The 15,815-nt window shown below is 39.9% G+C and overlaps 1 protein-coding gene across 5 annotated transcripts in view; it reads left to right on the top strand.

Moving 5' to 3' along the window:
• MEIS1 (Meis homeobox 1) overlaps positions 1-15,815 on the top strand; it is a 135,340-nt gene that overhangs the window by 101,400 nt on the left and 18,125 nt on the right. For all 5 annotated transcript variants that reach the window (XM_064572420.1, XM_045884876.3, XM_054509842.2 and 2 more), the window contains one exon: positions 9,959-10,035. In XM_064572420.1, the coding sequence (XP_064428490.1) occupies positions 9,959-10,035 (77 nt within the window). The remainder of the gene's footprint in view (positions 1-9,958; positions 10,036-15,815) is intronic.

The following is a 15,815-nucleotide window of genomic DNA, read 5'->3' as shown; positions in this document are numbered from 1 at the left end:
CATTCCAAAATGGTGTCATTGTGTTTCATCCTCCTTGTGTCTTCCCTTCATGCTTTCAAAACCTTTTTTTTTGTATTTTTAAAGTGGAAAAGTGTTCTTCAGGTTGGGGATAGGTCTCTTCTTAGCTGGCATGCTCTCTGAAATAGTAGAGATGAGCTGTATGTAGATTGGAAAAGATCATCACTTTCTTGGAGTTTATTGTAAAAATCGGTCATGAACTACCCCCCCCCCCCCAAAAAAAGTGGCCTGGGATGGTGTGCCATGGTTTTGTTTTATCTCTTAGAGTGAACTTCTTGGGAAAGCAATTTCCTTTATCCTTTCTTCAGTCCTGTTCTCAGCTCCAGAAGATGGAGAACTTGAATTTCATTACATTGCAGTTGGAGATGGGGAAGGGAAATTTTGTGACAAATAAACCCAACAACAACCTAGAGTGGATTCTGGAGACACTTTGGGGGAAATTATAGCTGAGAAAGACTACTAGGATAACACAATAATTAGGAGCATGCGCTGCAGGACTAGACTGCTTAGGGCTCCATCCAAATTGCAAGTAACAGACTCCGTGCCTCAGTTTCCTCATCTACCACGTCAAGGAAAAAAATGCCTCCTAGGCTTGTTACACAGACTAAACGAGTGAATACTTGTAAGATTTTATTTATTTATTTGAGAGAGAGAATGAGATAGAGAGAGCATGAGAGGGGGGAGGGTCAGAGGGAGAAGCAGACTCCCTGCCGAGCAGGGAGCCCGATGTGGGACTCGATCTCGGGACTCCAGGATCATGACCTGAGCCGAAGGCAGTCGCTTAACCAACTGAGCCACCCAGGTGCCCCGAATGAATACTTGTAAAGTACTGAGAACATTGCCTGGCACAGAGTAAGCATTGCATAGATGTCACTTAAATAAAGTAAATAAAAGCAGTACTGGTTTGGGATTTATAGAACTGAGTGAGAAGGATGCATATTTGTTGAAAGAAGGCTGCTAGTTTTCTGGTGTTTACCTGAAGCCATCTACTTATAAATGCTAGTTGAGGCATTTTGGGTGTCCCTGACTTCAACTGCACTCATTCATTCATACAACAGATATTTATTGGGCACACAGAACAGGGTGAGTTGCAACATGAATGAGAATATCATTTGTGTGTTTTTATTAGTAATCTAAAATGTAATGATTCCAAATGTCATTTAACTCACATTTGATTAAGAATCAAATAAAAAATGAAAGCAATTGGCAAAAAAAAAAAAAAAAAAACACCCCCAAAAACCCCAAACAGTTACAACAATTTATTTCAAAGCAGGCAATTTAAGGTATATTTTAGTGGAGTTGTATGGAATAGCAGGCATTTGTTTCTATGACCCTTACAGAGTGTTCTTGTATACGAGCCACCCTCATTCCTGTATTTATAAGCAATGTTACAAGCACTAGTAAAGTGAGAGATGTATTACTTCCACTGAGTTTTGTATCTTGTAGCAAAATCTGCTACTGCTTCCATTAACAGAACTGAGTTGTAGAAATAAAAGACTCAGACACACCTTAAGATAATAGCTTATTCATAAAATGAGTAGTAATCATCATGTATATTCATGATTAACTCATCAGGGAGGAGTGGGATTTTCCACCCGTCATTTAAAATACAAAAGAGTTTGGAAGTGAGTTTTCCCAACTTGTACCTTACCACCGAGTTTCAAATCCCAGCTCTACTACTTACCAGCTGTGTGCACTTAAGTTCTTTGTCCATTCTGTGCCCAAGTCTCCTCATCTATAAAATGGGTATAATAGTTGTGCCTACCTCATAAGGTTTTGTGAGGATTACAGGACTTAATACATGTGCAACATTTGGAACAATGCCTGGTACAGCCTCATTCCCTAATTCGTGTTATCATTACTACTTCTACTACTCTTACTAATACTACTGAGCTACTATTAACAAAGTCCCTTTAGATGGATGCGGGAGGGAAAATGTGGGATAAGGTTCTGGGGAATTACCTGTCACTCCAGGGCTCCAGCTCTGCCCCTTGTTGTTTGCCTCCCTCTGGGGCAGAAGCAGTGGGCCTGCAGGTGGGGGTGGTGAGGAGGAGAACAGCAACTCTCTCCTGGGTTCATGGCTGTTAAAATGCAGAGGAACATTCAGTCACGGCTTGCCACAATTAAGAACTTAGTTCATACTCCATTATAATATGTGTTTGGTTTTAAAATGTAGCTTAAAATAGGGAATGGAGTCTGGGAAAGAAACATCTGTGGGAGTACAACCAAGTGGAAAAACTCAGGGGAGGGCGGACCTGGCCCCAGAACTAAGTAACTGAGAGCTATCGTGCGGTTTTTTTTGACCTAGCCAAACCTCACCTTCCTCATCTGTGAAATGGAGCCAAGCATAGTCCCTACTCATAGGGGTCACCAAGAGCACAGGCAATAGTACATGTAGGGTGTTTGTCCTACTGACAAACAGTAAGAGTTCAAATCAAAGAGCTATGATTTTAAATGATTCCAAGGGGGCACAAAAATGAAACATGACTTTTCTCCCCCATCCCCACCCCCGAGCCCCTACTCCTCCCACCCTGTTTTTCTTATTGGCCTTTTTGTGTTTCCTTTTATAGCCATGGTCTTCTACTAAGAGAATCAATATTCAGGGAGTTCATTAATAATCATAACTGTTCAAAATAATTTTAGCGCTCTTCATGAATTTTAATACTTTTAGGAGGATATAAGTAATTGCTAATTTACAGTCTAAATTTTTTGCTTTAATGCATATACTTAAAAATCCTCCCGTAACATATATAGAGAGAGCTAATAGAGAATAGATCTAAAACATTGTCATTGTTACAGAATTGCAAGCAACTTTAAAAAATCCCCAACATGAGGGACTATGAAATCCCTTACTATAAGTATTTGGTTTTTTTATTTAGTGTTTTTATGTTATATTTATCTGATATTTACAAGAAATTAAAAGGTCAGAGAGATGAGCCAGGCAAGGTAGTGTAGCCTTGGCCTCTTATAATTGACTATAAAACAATGTTTTCACTGCTGTGTATTATAAAGATAGTCTCATTAGTGCAAAAGTAAAGATTGCTATGAAATATTACCCAGTGTTCCAACTTTTCCTGCCACGCTTCTGTCATTTTCATGTGATAAGATCAAGTTTAGAGATTTCTACCTGACTTCCCTACTTGCATAACTCCACTAGCAACTTCTCCTACTGCTGCTAGAGAGACAAGAAATGAGAGGGGTTGTCTGGAAAACGGCTTGACGAGGCTTCAGAAAAAACAAGTGCGAGCAATCAATGGAGCACGTTTAATCGGAGCAGCTAGGCAATCCACGAGCGTTGGTGGAGAATTAAAAAGCAGGTCAAAGTCCTGTGACTTCACTGATGATGCTCCAAACATTCTTGGCTTCTTAGCCAGCACCGACAGCACCGTTCTTCTTTTGATTCCAGCATGAGTGAGGATGCAGGACTCAACTACTATGCATTCAGGCTCTGTTCTTCCACTGCGCAGTACCCAGCTTTTGTAATGCAAATGGGAAGCACAAAGTGTCTCTTTGATAATGTGCAGTCAAAAGACAAAAAAGCATTCACTGAAACAGTAAAACTAATTCATAAAGCTGAAAGACAATAGGGAAGCATGATGGATTTTTTTTAAAGGGAAAAAGTATCCTAGATCAATGTAATTGTCGCAGTGTAAGCTATTCATTGTCAATGCGTAAGGGGAAAATGGCTGCAAGTTTATTTAAAGTGGGAGAAGTTTTTGTAGGCAAAAAAATTATATTAAGCAAATATAAATACATTTGGTTAGCAAGTTTCTGCTTGTCTACTGAGAGGCCAGATGTATAGCTAGTTATTTTAATTTAGATCCACGATATTCTCTTAGTGTCAAAAACTCCATAGAAGTTTGAAAAGAACACAGAGATCTAATGGTTAAAAGCCATATGGTAGCTTTTTTTTTTTTTTACTTTAAAGGGAGTATCTCTCCATCACATACCAGAGTTTAGCTCAAGGTCAACTTATATTAATGCATTAAACTTAGCTGTGGAGGAGGCAAAGGGCTGGAGGAAAAAGGATAAAAGAAGTTCCGAAATTGTTCTTCCAACATATTCAGCCAAGCAACAGAACATTGCCTTGATAAGGGATATATTGGACAGTTGCCATAATTCCTCCTGTTAGATCAGCTCCCATGGTACCTATTCCCATACCTTTTAAAGTATAGCATGTAACATTTTGCTTGAAAATTGCTTCCACCTCTATTGCTTTGTTATAGCTGTTTTGCAGTTTCGGTATAGAGGCAGTTCTGTGTCACAAGAAATTACTAATCTGAGGCTTGAGAAGGGGCAGCGTAGCCTTCCATTATCTCACCAGTGAGCTCTGTACAGGATTATTTTCAAATTTTCTGCTGCCATTACAATGTGCTGTTAGAGTGGGCAAGGCAGGGAAGGAGGGAACGTTATTGAAACTTGCTTACCAGAGTAGATAAGATAAAGTTCATCACTGTCTTGGCATCCACATTTGCAGTCAGGGGTGGAAAATTTGATGAAAGGCGTACATTTGGTCAAGGATATCGTTAAGATATAAGACTGGACATTTTCCATCTGTGTGTACTGAAGAGTTTTTCCTTTGGCCATGGATGCTCATCTGAAATGGTCTGCTTGATTGTTTAAGTAAATAAGTCTTCTTCCCATGTATTGTAAACTTGTAAATACCAGATAACTGGCATCAGCACCCCGCCCCATCCCAACCTCAAGAAATAAAATCGAAATTGTGCAGAGATAACTTTCTTTAGCACGTTGCCATTTTCTTCCTGTCACCTTCTATTCTTTGGGACTGATAAAATGACGGTTCCGACTTCACTTTTATGTAGGCTATTTTTAGATTTTCTTGACACTCTTTAACCATTTCTCTTACGCAGGCTGCATACTCCAGGGATCAGTTTATTCTTTGATGGGGTTATTAAGCAATCACTGCTGTACGAGCTCATTATTAGAAGTCGCACTTCAGAGCCAGAAACACAAAGAGGGACAAACTGTTTCTCTTTCAGCAGGAGACTTATCCCGGAAAGGAGAAGTCAGGGTGTTGATTATTGAAATCAGGATGATCAGATTGTGAGCTATTCCCTGTGCTTGGGGTCCCATTCCCCACCCCCCACCCCCCCAAGCTGCTGCTTTTCCCATGGAGTCCATCATCTCTTCTCTCCCCAGCGAAGCCAGCCTAATACACGTGTGCCGGGCTGGTGCTGGAAGGGAGGGTCAGCTTTACCCTGACATAATCACTCTTTTATGGCTTTCACTCATTCCTGAGGTGTTAATGCAGATCAAATGGGAAACACTCGGGAAAGAGCGCTTGCAGCTACTGCCCAGCCTAGCTGTCCCGTCTCAATCGTTAATTCTGATTGTAAGATCTAAAGGTAATTTTGTTTGCTCTCTTAATGCGTTCAGTTCTCCCAGTGGCCCCTGCATATCCTTTCTCAAATTCCCATCTTGATCAATTGTTTGCAAATAATTAAGCTTTTAAGAGAGAATGGCATGACGCTAATGTACACAACAAAGGCGAGGTCTCCTGTCACTACCTATTGGACTGTGGTCAAATTTGCTTTGATATCCCAAAGTGATTAGGTTGATTGGTGTAGCTGGCAAGTGCAACCCCTCTTCCCTTCATAAGAACCTCCTGATCTTCCTTAAAGGGGTGTCCTTGCCATTAATAGCAAAGGTGTTCAGGAGACCGGCAAGGGGTGACCAAGGCTCTTGGTTGCAGTGGTTTGGAAGGAATTTCCCATTCTCTTCCTAAAATGGCACATCTCTTTATCTCTTTTGTAAAATGATGTCTACCTTTTCCCTCTAACGGCCTCACCAGCCCTGTGGGCATAATACAACAGGATTTTGAATGTTTTTACAGCAGCCTTGCTCGTGGCATGTTGGGTTTTTGTCAAGCCGTTTTTTTTAAGTCTACAAAGGAATAACTCATACTGCCCACAAAAAGCTTATTTAGGAAAGATGCATAGGATTTAAGATATTTAAAGATACTGGATTTCAGTTAAAAGCTTGCTTCTTTGTGAATTTTTGGCTGACTGTGGATTAGCTACCTGAAGTCACAGCTTTCATGTGATTCTAGCAATTATGGGTTTGCGTTTTTCTGTTTTGTTTTGTTTTGTTTTGTTTTGTTTTTCAGGGAATTAAAAGTTTGTGGGACACGCAGGCCAAGAACTATGAGAAAAAGAAAAAATTCCATCTTCCTGCCATAGACAAGGGTTTAGGGAATTTTGTTGACACCTTTCCCCCCACCCCCTTAACAATGACCAGATTATTGTGACATTTAATTTCATCCAGGCTCATTCATTTCTATTAAAAAATATATATATATCCTGATGACTGAAAATTGTTTAATGGAGACAGAGTGCTGGGTCTCCATAGCTTGAGGCTGCCTAGCAATTATGCTGCATGAAATTAGACACAGTTTGTTCCAATTACTTAAAATCAGATCACATGAAAAGTGACAGGAAAAAAAGGCTAGAACTTTCTCATTTTATGATATTTAAATTATGAAATCAGAAACTGCATGATGTGAAGAAACAACCTAAATCTGCGCTGAAATTTTGAGGGCCATTGATTGCTCTTTGAAACTGTAATGATTCAGGTAATTTTAATGATCCAGAGAGAATTTTCCTGACACCACCTGCATAAATAAAATGTGAGTTCCATTTGCTTTGTAAGAATGGTTGTAAAACTTCCTCACAAACAGGCATGCAAAAATACTCTTGAAAACACAGCACAAATAAATGACTGTGACCATCCTCAATTTTTGAAGTAACTAAAGGTAAATGGCATAAATATTAATTTTTATCCAGTTCTGGTCATTATATTAAGACACAACCAACAAGACAGGGCAAAAGGTACTGCCGTCCAGCTATAGTGAAGTGAGACTGTTGACATACTTATTAATTCTATTGAAAACCACTGAGCTTTCCACAGGACCTGAAAAATCATAAGCAAATTACAGAAGATGTTACAGATTGGAAACGACTTGTGTACATGGGTCTACAACTTTATATGGCAAGGAGTGCCAACAGCTTAGATGCTAAAATTTGTGTTTTTCAAAATCAGGCTTATCATGTGGAAGAATTGCAAGCCCGGGTAACCTCTAACTTTGATGGATCTTCAACTCCAGATGACAAAATTGAGGATTAGAAAAGTTGTCCCTTGTCTGAAAGCTCGTAATTAGCGAGTGGCAGCATAATTTATACAATCTAATGGGGCCGTGTATACCTTATATACAATTCTTCAACTAGTGTAGACAGAGAACTTCTGTATATCAAACCCTAATTCAGTATCTGTTCATAGGATAAGAGGTTCATATGGTTTGTATTGTGCGGCTGGAGCTATGTTTTAAACCTTAGGGTAGAGAATTGCTTTTAGCTCAGTATCCAGGCATGAGATTTTCCTAGGATGACTGGCATTATGTTGAGTAGGGGGACTGTCACCTATGATCTTAACCTATTATGAAGTTTATATACTGTTACTTGAGAAGAGTGGGTTGACATCACTGTTAGGAATGCAGTCAGGAAAGTAGCATTGTGGATCTCAAATTAGATTGCTTATCCCTCCTGTGGGCTGTTGAAAACATTTTTATTATACATTTTGATGTTGCATCTGAGTGGAGAGTATCTGTGTATCATGGCAGGACGTAGCCTCCTTCTTGTTTCACAGATATTTACTGACCTCCCATTATGTGCCACGCTGGGCTTTGAGAATGGTGAATGCGAAAGTCACTACTTTGGAGTTGCTAGGTGAGTGAGAGGAGGCACACCCACAGGACCCAAATCATCAGAGCAGGTGTTTCAGAGAGCGATGCTTTGCCATTAGGGAAGAAGGAAAAGCCTGACGTGAGAACAGTAAGGTAGGCTGGTGGACACTGGGTGGGTGAGGTTTGGCCTTTGGGCTGAGATGAGAAAGTGACCCCGGAGCAGGAGCCTGAGTGGTAGGGATGAGGTTGGTGTGTTGGAAGAACAGAAAGGAGGACTGTGTGGCTGGACAGAGGGGTGGAGCGGGGGAGGGTGTGAAGAAAAGGCCACCCAGTCTGAGAGGTGGGCAGAGCTGGATGGTGGCGTGCCTTGCAGGCCATAGTAAGCAGTCTGGAGGTTTTGGAGCGGGCATAAGAATGAAGATTCTGGGCGCCTGGGTGGCTCAGTGGTTAAGCGACTGACTTCGGCTCAGGGCATGATCCCAGAGTCCTGGGATCGAGTCCCACATCGGGCTCTCTGCTCGGTAGGGAGTCTGCTTCTCCCTTTCACCCTCTCCCCTCTCATGCTCTCTCTCACTCTCTCTTTCTCTCAAATAAATAAATAAAATCTTAAAAAAAAAAAAGAATGAAGATTCTGAGAGGCATTTGCCACATCCCTCAGTCATGGTGAGACTTAGACACTGGAAGGGAAGCAGGAAATATCGCTGAGTTGTGTGGCTGCTGACTGTGCCTTTCCCTGGCCAGTTTCCTCACCTGGAAGACAGGAGGGACAATAGATTCCATTTATGTCCCTCAAAGGGATATAATGGGGATTAATCACCATCCTGTCTGTAATATACTTGGAGCTCTTTAGAGAAAGGCACTATATTCCATGAAAGCAAAGCCTTATTCTAATTGTGTATTTATTGATTAAGTGACAATCAAAGACAATGCTTATGGGAAAAATTGCTAACATCTCTGCTCTCCACAAACGAATCCCACGTGTACAGATATAGAACATATTTAAACTTACATATAAGAGCATTAAAGTGGTCATTAACGAGCCTTCTTAGCATCTAATCAGACATTATTAATGAGATTAAAAGCTATGTTAATTAACATTCAATAGACCAGAATATAGTTTCCAATGGCACAGATAGTTAAATTGAGAGTTGAGGGTGCCCTTTCTTATTCATAAGGGAATAGAGCGTTGACTAGCAGAACAATTTTTATCTTGGGAGAATTTCTTGGGGTGCAGCGTTTCAAGCTGGTCAATGTGTCCATAGATGGATACCATGTCCCGCTTCAGAAACATGTATTTCAGATTTAGATATAGTTCATTACTGAACAAAAAGTATTTGTGCCGAAACTAATTTCAGTAGAATTCCAAACATTCTTTCAAGAGGGTATGAATTTCATTTTATTATCATTTTATTATCTAATCCTGTAATACTTTTTTATCCGCTCTAACTCATGAGGAACATGGCCGGGCTTGTTCTTAGCATGCAAAATATGCTGGTCTTTGACCTTGTATTGGCCTGTGTTCAGAATCCCAGCATGTGTTGACATTCAGATATGGAAACCAACTTTGGTTGAATGTCATTTGTTTGTGTTTAGAAGACCTACAATGATTAGTGGCTAAAAAAAAATACACCCACTTTAATTTTGATATTTGCATCTGGCAATATGGTGTTTTGGAGGGAAAAATGTCATGCTAGCAAAGTGCTTAACTACTGGGGACCTCAGCTAAGGTGGTTGGTCCAAATGGTTCAGCTTTAGAAGCCCGTGGTTCTGAATTATGAAAATATTATGTCAGGGTGATACGCTTTCATATCAAAAGGGCTTGTCCTTATTTTAATCCTATAAAATACAATGAAGATCATACTAAACTTTCTGTGTTTGCAACAAATAAGCCTTTAAAGGATAAACTCAGTATCAAGGTTCTGCAAGTATTCTAAGTAGCTATTTATACACTTCACTAATCTTTGTAATTGGCTTGCCTTTTACTGCCATTAATTAGATGATGTAGTATTCCATTAATAAGAGTGACACACCTCAGCATTTTTACCTTTAATTATAGACTTCGCTGGACACTTAGGCTATTGACAAAATAGCCTAAATATTGCCTGGTATACACATATTTTTTTTTTACAGAGCATATGTGTTTATTATTGAATCCCTAGCCCCTAGCATTGCACCTGACATGTGATATATGCATTATATGCCCAAAGTATATGTGCACACATCTTTTTTGTTCTTTTTCAGCACCCTTACCCTTCTGAAGAACAGAAAAAGCAGTTGGCACAAGACACGGGACTCACCATCCTACAAGTGAACAATTGGTAAGTAATTTGGCTTTGTGTTTACACACAATCTGTTTCCCCCTCTGGCAACCTGCAGCTAATGTTTTGCATTAAGAAGACACACCCAGTTGTTGCTGTTTTTCCCTGGTGGCTTGTGGATCCAAAGGTGAAAGTAAACGGTTGACTGATGGGTGAGAGCACTTGCTAGCATGGAAAACACACACACACACACACCCCAACATTGCATTGTTTTCCATTGCCTTTAAAACTGACAAATTTTAGGCATAGTATAAATAAGTGTTTAATTCACATTCACTGTGGCTCTATAAATGACTTTTCCCCCCGCTTTAGGATAATCGATAGAAAGAGTGGTATCATCCTGTTTTCTAGGGAACAAGAAAATCCACCATCACTTATCAGTCAGGTTTTACATTCAGTGAATAACTAACTGCAGTTATTTTGTTAGGCCTGAGCATTCGAGGATAGTCTCCCGTTTCCTCCCATCTTCCGTCCATGGAAAAAGAGAAATTATTTATGTTTCCACTTTGAAGCTATACAAAACCTGCTGTATCTCCGGGCTGTGCAATACTGTTTCTAAATAAATGTGTGAATTCCTGATTTGGGGGAAGCTGAGATTCCGTACCAAGTACCAGCCAACAATATTCTGACAATGTACGGTGGTATGGCAACGAGGCTTTGGGAAAGTATGATTTATTACCCTTTGTGAGTGTGCTGAAAGCCAGGTTCATATAATCACCCAGAGCTTGTGTCATATTTGAAGGTATCGAAATCCAATATCCTCTCAAACTAAGTGTATCTAATTAATTGTCCTAATATTTTTAGATTAGTGTTTATGATGGGGAAACCTTATCCTCTTTGAAGTAAAATCCAGAAAAGGCTCACAGCCTGGTTGGGGAAAGGAGAGAACTGGGAATGCCAGTTTGCAGACAGAAGTATTTCTTTCTGTTCAATAAGTGTCAAAGATTAATATTATAGAATCTCTGATTACATGGCCTAATCCATTTTGGTGAACAAATTTGTTCTTGATGTCCATTGCACCTACATTAACAGACCCTTCTCTGTTAGAGAGCCTGGGAGCCTTTGGGAGAGATTCCAGATATATTAAACCCCATTACAGAAAATGTAATTTCTGTCAATATAATCCCATGTATTCTTCAATTTAGTATTTTAGAGATAACAAGCTACTTACAATATATTTGCCTTTGGAGGATTAATTTACAAAGTGCACTATCTGCAAGACACAGACAGACTCACATAAGCATTGCTTGTAAGGGTTATCAGTTTCTATGACCTTACCGCAGCCTTGGGAGATCAATTTTTGCAGCCTTTAGTCAAGTGGATAGGGAGCCAACGGAAGCCATACTGTACCTACATGTGTTGCTAGGAGTGTGTCCCTGCTGCGAATTTTTGTTTGCCTATTTGTGCCCTCTGTTGTATCTTAATTTCCAAGACTGTTGATACTATATATTTGAACTTAGGCTTCAGGTCCGCCTGGACAATGTTTATAGGGTAGACCATCAATTTTGCATGCACGTCTGAATTCAAATGTATTTTCAAGGTTAAACCGATGATGCAATTTGAACACAACGGAGGCTGTACTAATGTTATTTCCCTGGGCAACGTTCCCATTTGAGGGCCAAGGAGTGGCAGGGCGAACTCAAATTAAGGAAGGCAAAAGCGCTGCCCCTCAGGTGGTCTGTCACACGCGCCATCTCTCTTCCTCTGCCGTGTCCCTAGCAACCCCCCCTCTATAGACATTGTTACCAGAGAATAGATCCCAAGACAGCGTTCTTTCCACAGGTGGATGAACTTCAGGGCTATTTCCTGTGGCTGCATGGGCAGGCAGGCATTCCTGGGACACCAAACAGTATGCAATTGTCACTTACCCAGATTCTACTGGGCGACCATAAAGCAACGTCCTCAGTTTTGCAGGTAGAGGAGGAAAAAGGGACCTTAAAAAAGTCATAATACTTTTCAGAGTTATATGCAGACTTACTATCCACTTCACCCGGATATTCAGTTCTGCAGAGGTACATAAATACACATCACTTTCCGTTCTGCGGGCTGTGAGCCCAGCTGTGTTCTCCATGGGCCCTGTGTACTGCGCCTGTTTCTCCCTACTTCTCTATGGAGTTAGAAGTGACTGTGGCTTGCACTTCATTGTTTTGTACTTGGCAACTCTTTCAGCTCTAACAACTTTGTGGTAGAGAATTTCCCTCAAGTAAATCAAAGTTGTAAGAGAGAGTGTTTCTCCTAAGTTTGGTGAATAATGACATTGCCGTGTTCGATTTGAGATTCTAATGGTTTCTTAATTTTCATCCAAACCTTCAACTTTTAAGGAGCTGATAATAGATTTTTTTTGGCTTTGAGTAGGAAATAGGTTGCAAAAATGGGGAAACCCAGATGGTATTGTATGAAAACCGAAGATGTCAGAGCATCTTGAATTGTGGCATCCTTGAAGACTAAAAGCAGCAGAACCACTAAAGGCTTTTCATTTTACTTTACCATAATAAAACATTACACAAAGCTTTCTTGAGAGCTTGTAAACATTTTTTCCTATATTGAGCATCAAGCCCAAGTTCCTTCCTTCTGGAAATCATAATTAAAAGAAAATCCTCATTAGTGTTTTAACATTTCCCCTTCACTTCATTTAGCCACAACATTAAAAAATGTGTGTCTTCCCTCTTGGATTTCTTAAAACTTGTTAACACACATGTACATTTTGTATGAACTATGAGTCACTGTTGAAGAGGTTTAGTAAAATGCTGAAGGGCAGGTTGGGTGTAGATCACTCATAATTATTGGCAGCAACATCGTGTATCAAAGTACACAATATGAAAGTGAAAAATATAAACTCATGTCTAGTGGTGAGCTTGTCTTAGAAACACTGGCCGATGCAGTTTTAAGTTAGGTTTTGACTGAAACAAAGATGAGCAAAGTTTGGTATGTTGTAATGGCTCTTTCATCCCATCGCTGAACTGATCTCCCATCTCTCTAATTGCCATGAGTGATACAAACTACCCGCCTTGGCTAGCCCAGGCCAAAGCAGATGGGATCTGGGGGGCGGTGGGGTGTGTGTGTGTGTGTGTGTGTGTGTGTGTGTGTGTGTGTGTGTGAGGAGACAATAGGGAGAATTTAAATGGAAAACAACAAGACAGATTTGATTAATTCAAAGAAAATTTGGATTAAAAGAAATAACTCTTGTGACTCTTATGTTTGATCTATGTGTCAGAATGAAAACAGAGAGGAGGAATCTTAAAATGGTTGCTATTAGTGGTTATAGGAACTGGGCCTGGGGATGGAATGTGAAATTTATTAGATGAGACATCGTAGGACAAGTCTACGCCAACAAATTTTTTGAGAATTGAGGCAATGATGCAAATAATTTGGGTGAAAATATTTTTACCTTAATTGTAGAAGTATCTGAGGCAACTGCATGTTTTTAAAAAATCAACTTCCCTAACTCATTGCATGAACATCTCACTCTAGCATGCTGTGGTAGACCTAGACTTAAAAGCACGGTAATCTTTGAAATATAATATGTGCTATACATTCATGTGTTCTTCTTTCTTTGCTTTCTCCCTCCCAATTATGATTTGATCCCAAAATGAGCAATAATAGCACTTGGGACTTTTGCCTTTTTGTTTTTCCATTGTTGTTGTGGCTATGAAAATTACTTCTGTTATATCAGCCGTGAAAGCATATTACTACAATGTTGAATGTTTTAGTCATTTAAGCAGAAACTTCCTACATTTTGAGATGGTTATTTAGATCTTTAATTATTTAGGTTGAACTTTAAAGAAAACACACACACACACACACAAAGTCAATCTTTGGTTCTTTTTTTTTTCTCCTGAATACACCAACTTTATTTTTTTATTTGGAAATGTGAGTGTAGAATGGCCTTCCTTCTCTGTTTTCAGAGCAGTGTTGCAGAGCTGGGACTTCGATACGATGCAGACTTGGGCCTGTGGTTTTATCTTCCTTGCTGGATGCCTCAGACAACATTCTGCCTCAGCGGAGTTCTAGCCTAGGGTGTATTGAATAAATTTTAGTTTCTTTGTTTACTACTGCTCATCCAAACACTTTCCCATTAAGGCCTAATGTTAAATGATTATTTCTTTATGCTCTGAGAAAGCAATATGGATCTTAGGTGCAAAATATATAGTGTATGTGAAATGCAGTCTGTATGCAGAAAGAAAAATCACTCTCCATCAGTTGGGTGCATAAAATTCCAGGGAGCATCTTAACATCTGAGGTGACACTTTTTACAGAACTATCACAGCTCTACCATTCTCAGATTTAGTACATATACCAGATTTTCCTAGTTACTTCATTTACTGCCTTCAAAACTGCAAAGCATTCAGGCATCACTTCCCATTTATTACCAGTGGAGGTGGTGGTGGTGGGGGGGAAGTATGTTATCCTTAGAGATTTATGCCACTGGCAGGTAAAAATGTAAACTTATTTTAAAAAAATAGGATCTCCCTTATAATAAACAGATTCAACTGTTAAAGGTCAGGTTTCTTTCTGAGTTATGGTAATAATGTAGCAAATACTTTTATAAGTAATCAAAGATTCTATAAATATAGGTACCTGTGTCGACGTAAATGTTAAAACATTCACAAATTATCCTTTCAACTTCTGTGATCTAAAAATCAATAGGGGGTCACAGGGTTTCATAGAATTGCTTTGCTTTTTCTTCCAACATAATTTAATAATACATTTTACAGATGTTGTTTAAACATTAGGCACAGATTGTTTTGTCAATAAAGCTAAACAGAGGCATGACACAAAAGCAAGGAAAACAGATGTAAAAAACAGTACAAGAAGCACTGGGTCATTTGTTTGCTATTCAACTGCAAAATGAAAGTGCAGGGTGTGTAGTGATTTTCCTGGCCTAGAAATCACCTAGGGATGGAACAACTTCACACACAAAAGATACTCTTATTAAGCAGGTGGTTTAACTTTTTCCCTGGAGGATTTCAGTGTAACCCACATTTAAGGTAGACTTCCTAATTGATCAATGGGGTAACAGGTGCAATATTCTTGAAAGAAGAAAGAGAAGAAGGAGAAATAGAGGTAGACTAACTCTCCAGCATGTTTCAGCACGGGTTGTTGCTCTCCAAGCCCCTGCTAATTGCTATGCTTTTCACCTTGAGTGTCAATTCTAGTAATATTCCCTTTACCGGCACTGACTGTGGCCTTAGATTATAGCAATCGGTAATACTCACTACATAAAATACTGTCTAGCGCATAAGAAAAATATTGAAATCAGTCAAAAAATGTTTAGCTTGCATATTGCCTGAGACAGAGCTGGCGAGGTGCCAGGCAGGCAGGGTATTATTAGGAAAGCTGAGCAAATAGCTTGCAGGGAAAAGAGCTGTGAATTTAGAAACCTTCAGGTATTGTCATGTCAGAGAGTCTTAGGAGTTCAACAGAGATGCTGCTTTTGTCTGCAGATTCTAAAAATTTCCAGCAAACAATCCTCTTTGACAATGACTCTGCAGTCTGTTAAATATACTTTGTCGTAAGTTTGACTCAATAAGTTTGCTCAGAGCTTCCCCCCCGCCTTCTGTGGGAAATCACGCCACTGTGAATCCCGCGGAAAGCGGAGAGCCCTCCCGAAGGGCTTGGTGTTGGGCCACTGCGCCGGGCGGAAAAGCCTGCCCCTTCCACCGCGGGGCCCTGAGTCTACGTGAGAAAAGAAAGAGGAAGGTGTGGGACGAAGGAAGGTGCATTCGAAAGTCCGAATACTGGTTGGTGTAACTGCGGTTTCCCCTCCAGCCTGCACACAA

This window comes from Mirounga angustirostris, unplaced genomic scaffold, assembly GCF_029215605.1.
Source record: "Mirounga angustirostris isolate CCGP_5_RB_7025 unplaced genomic scaffold, mMirAng1.0.hap1 SCAF_10, whole genome shotgun sequence".
Classification (NCBI taxonomy): domain Eukaryota; kingdom Metazoa; phylum Chordata; class Mammalia; order Carnivora; family Phocidae; genus Mirounga; species Mirounga angustirostris.
The sequence above is the reverse complement of the archived record's forward strand: the minus strand, read 5'-3'. Positions and strand labels throughout refer to the sequence as shown.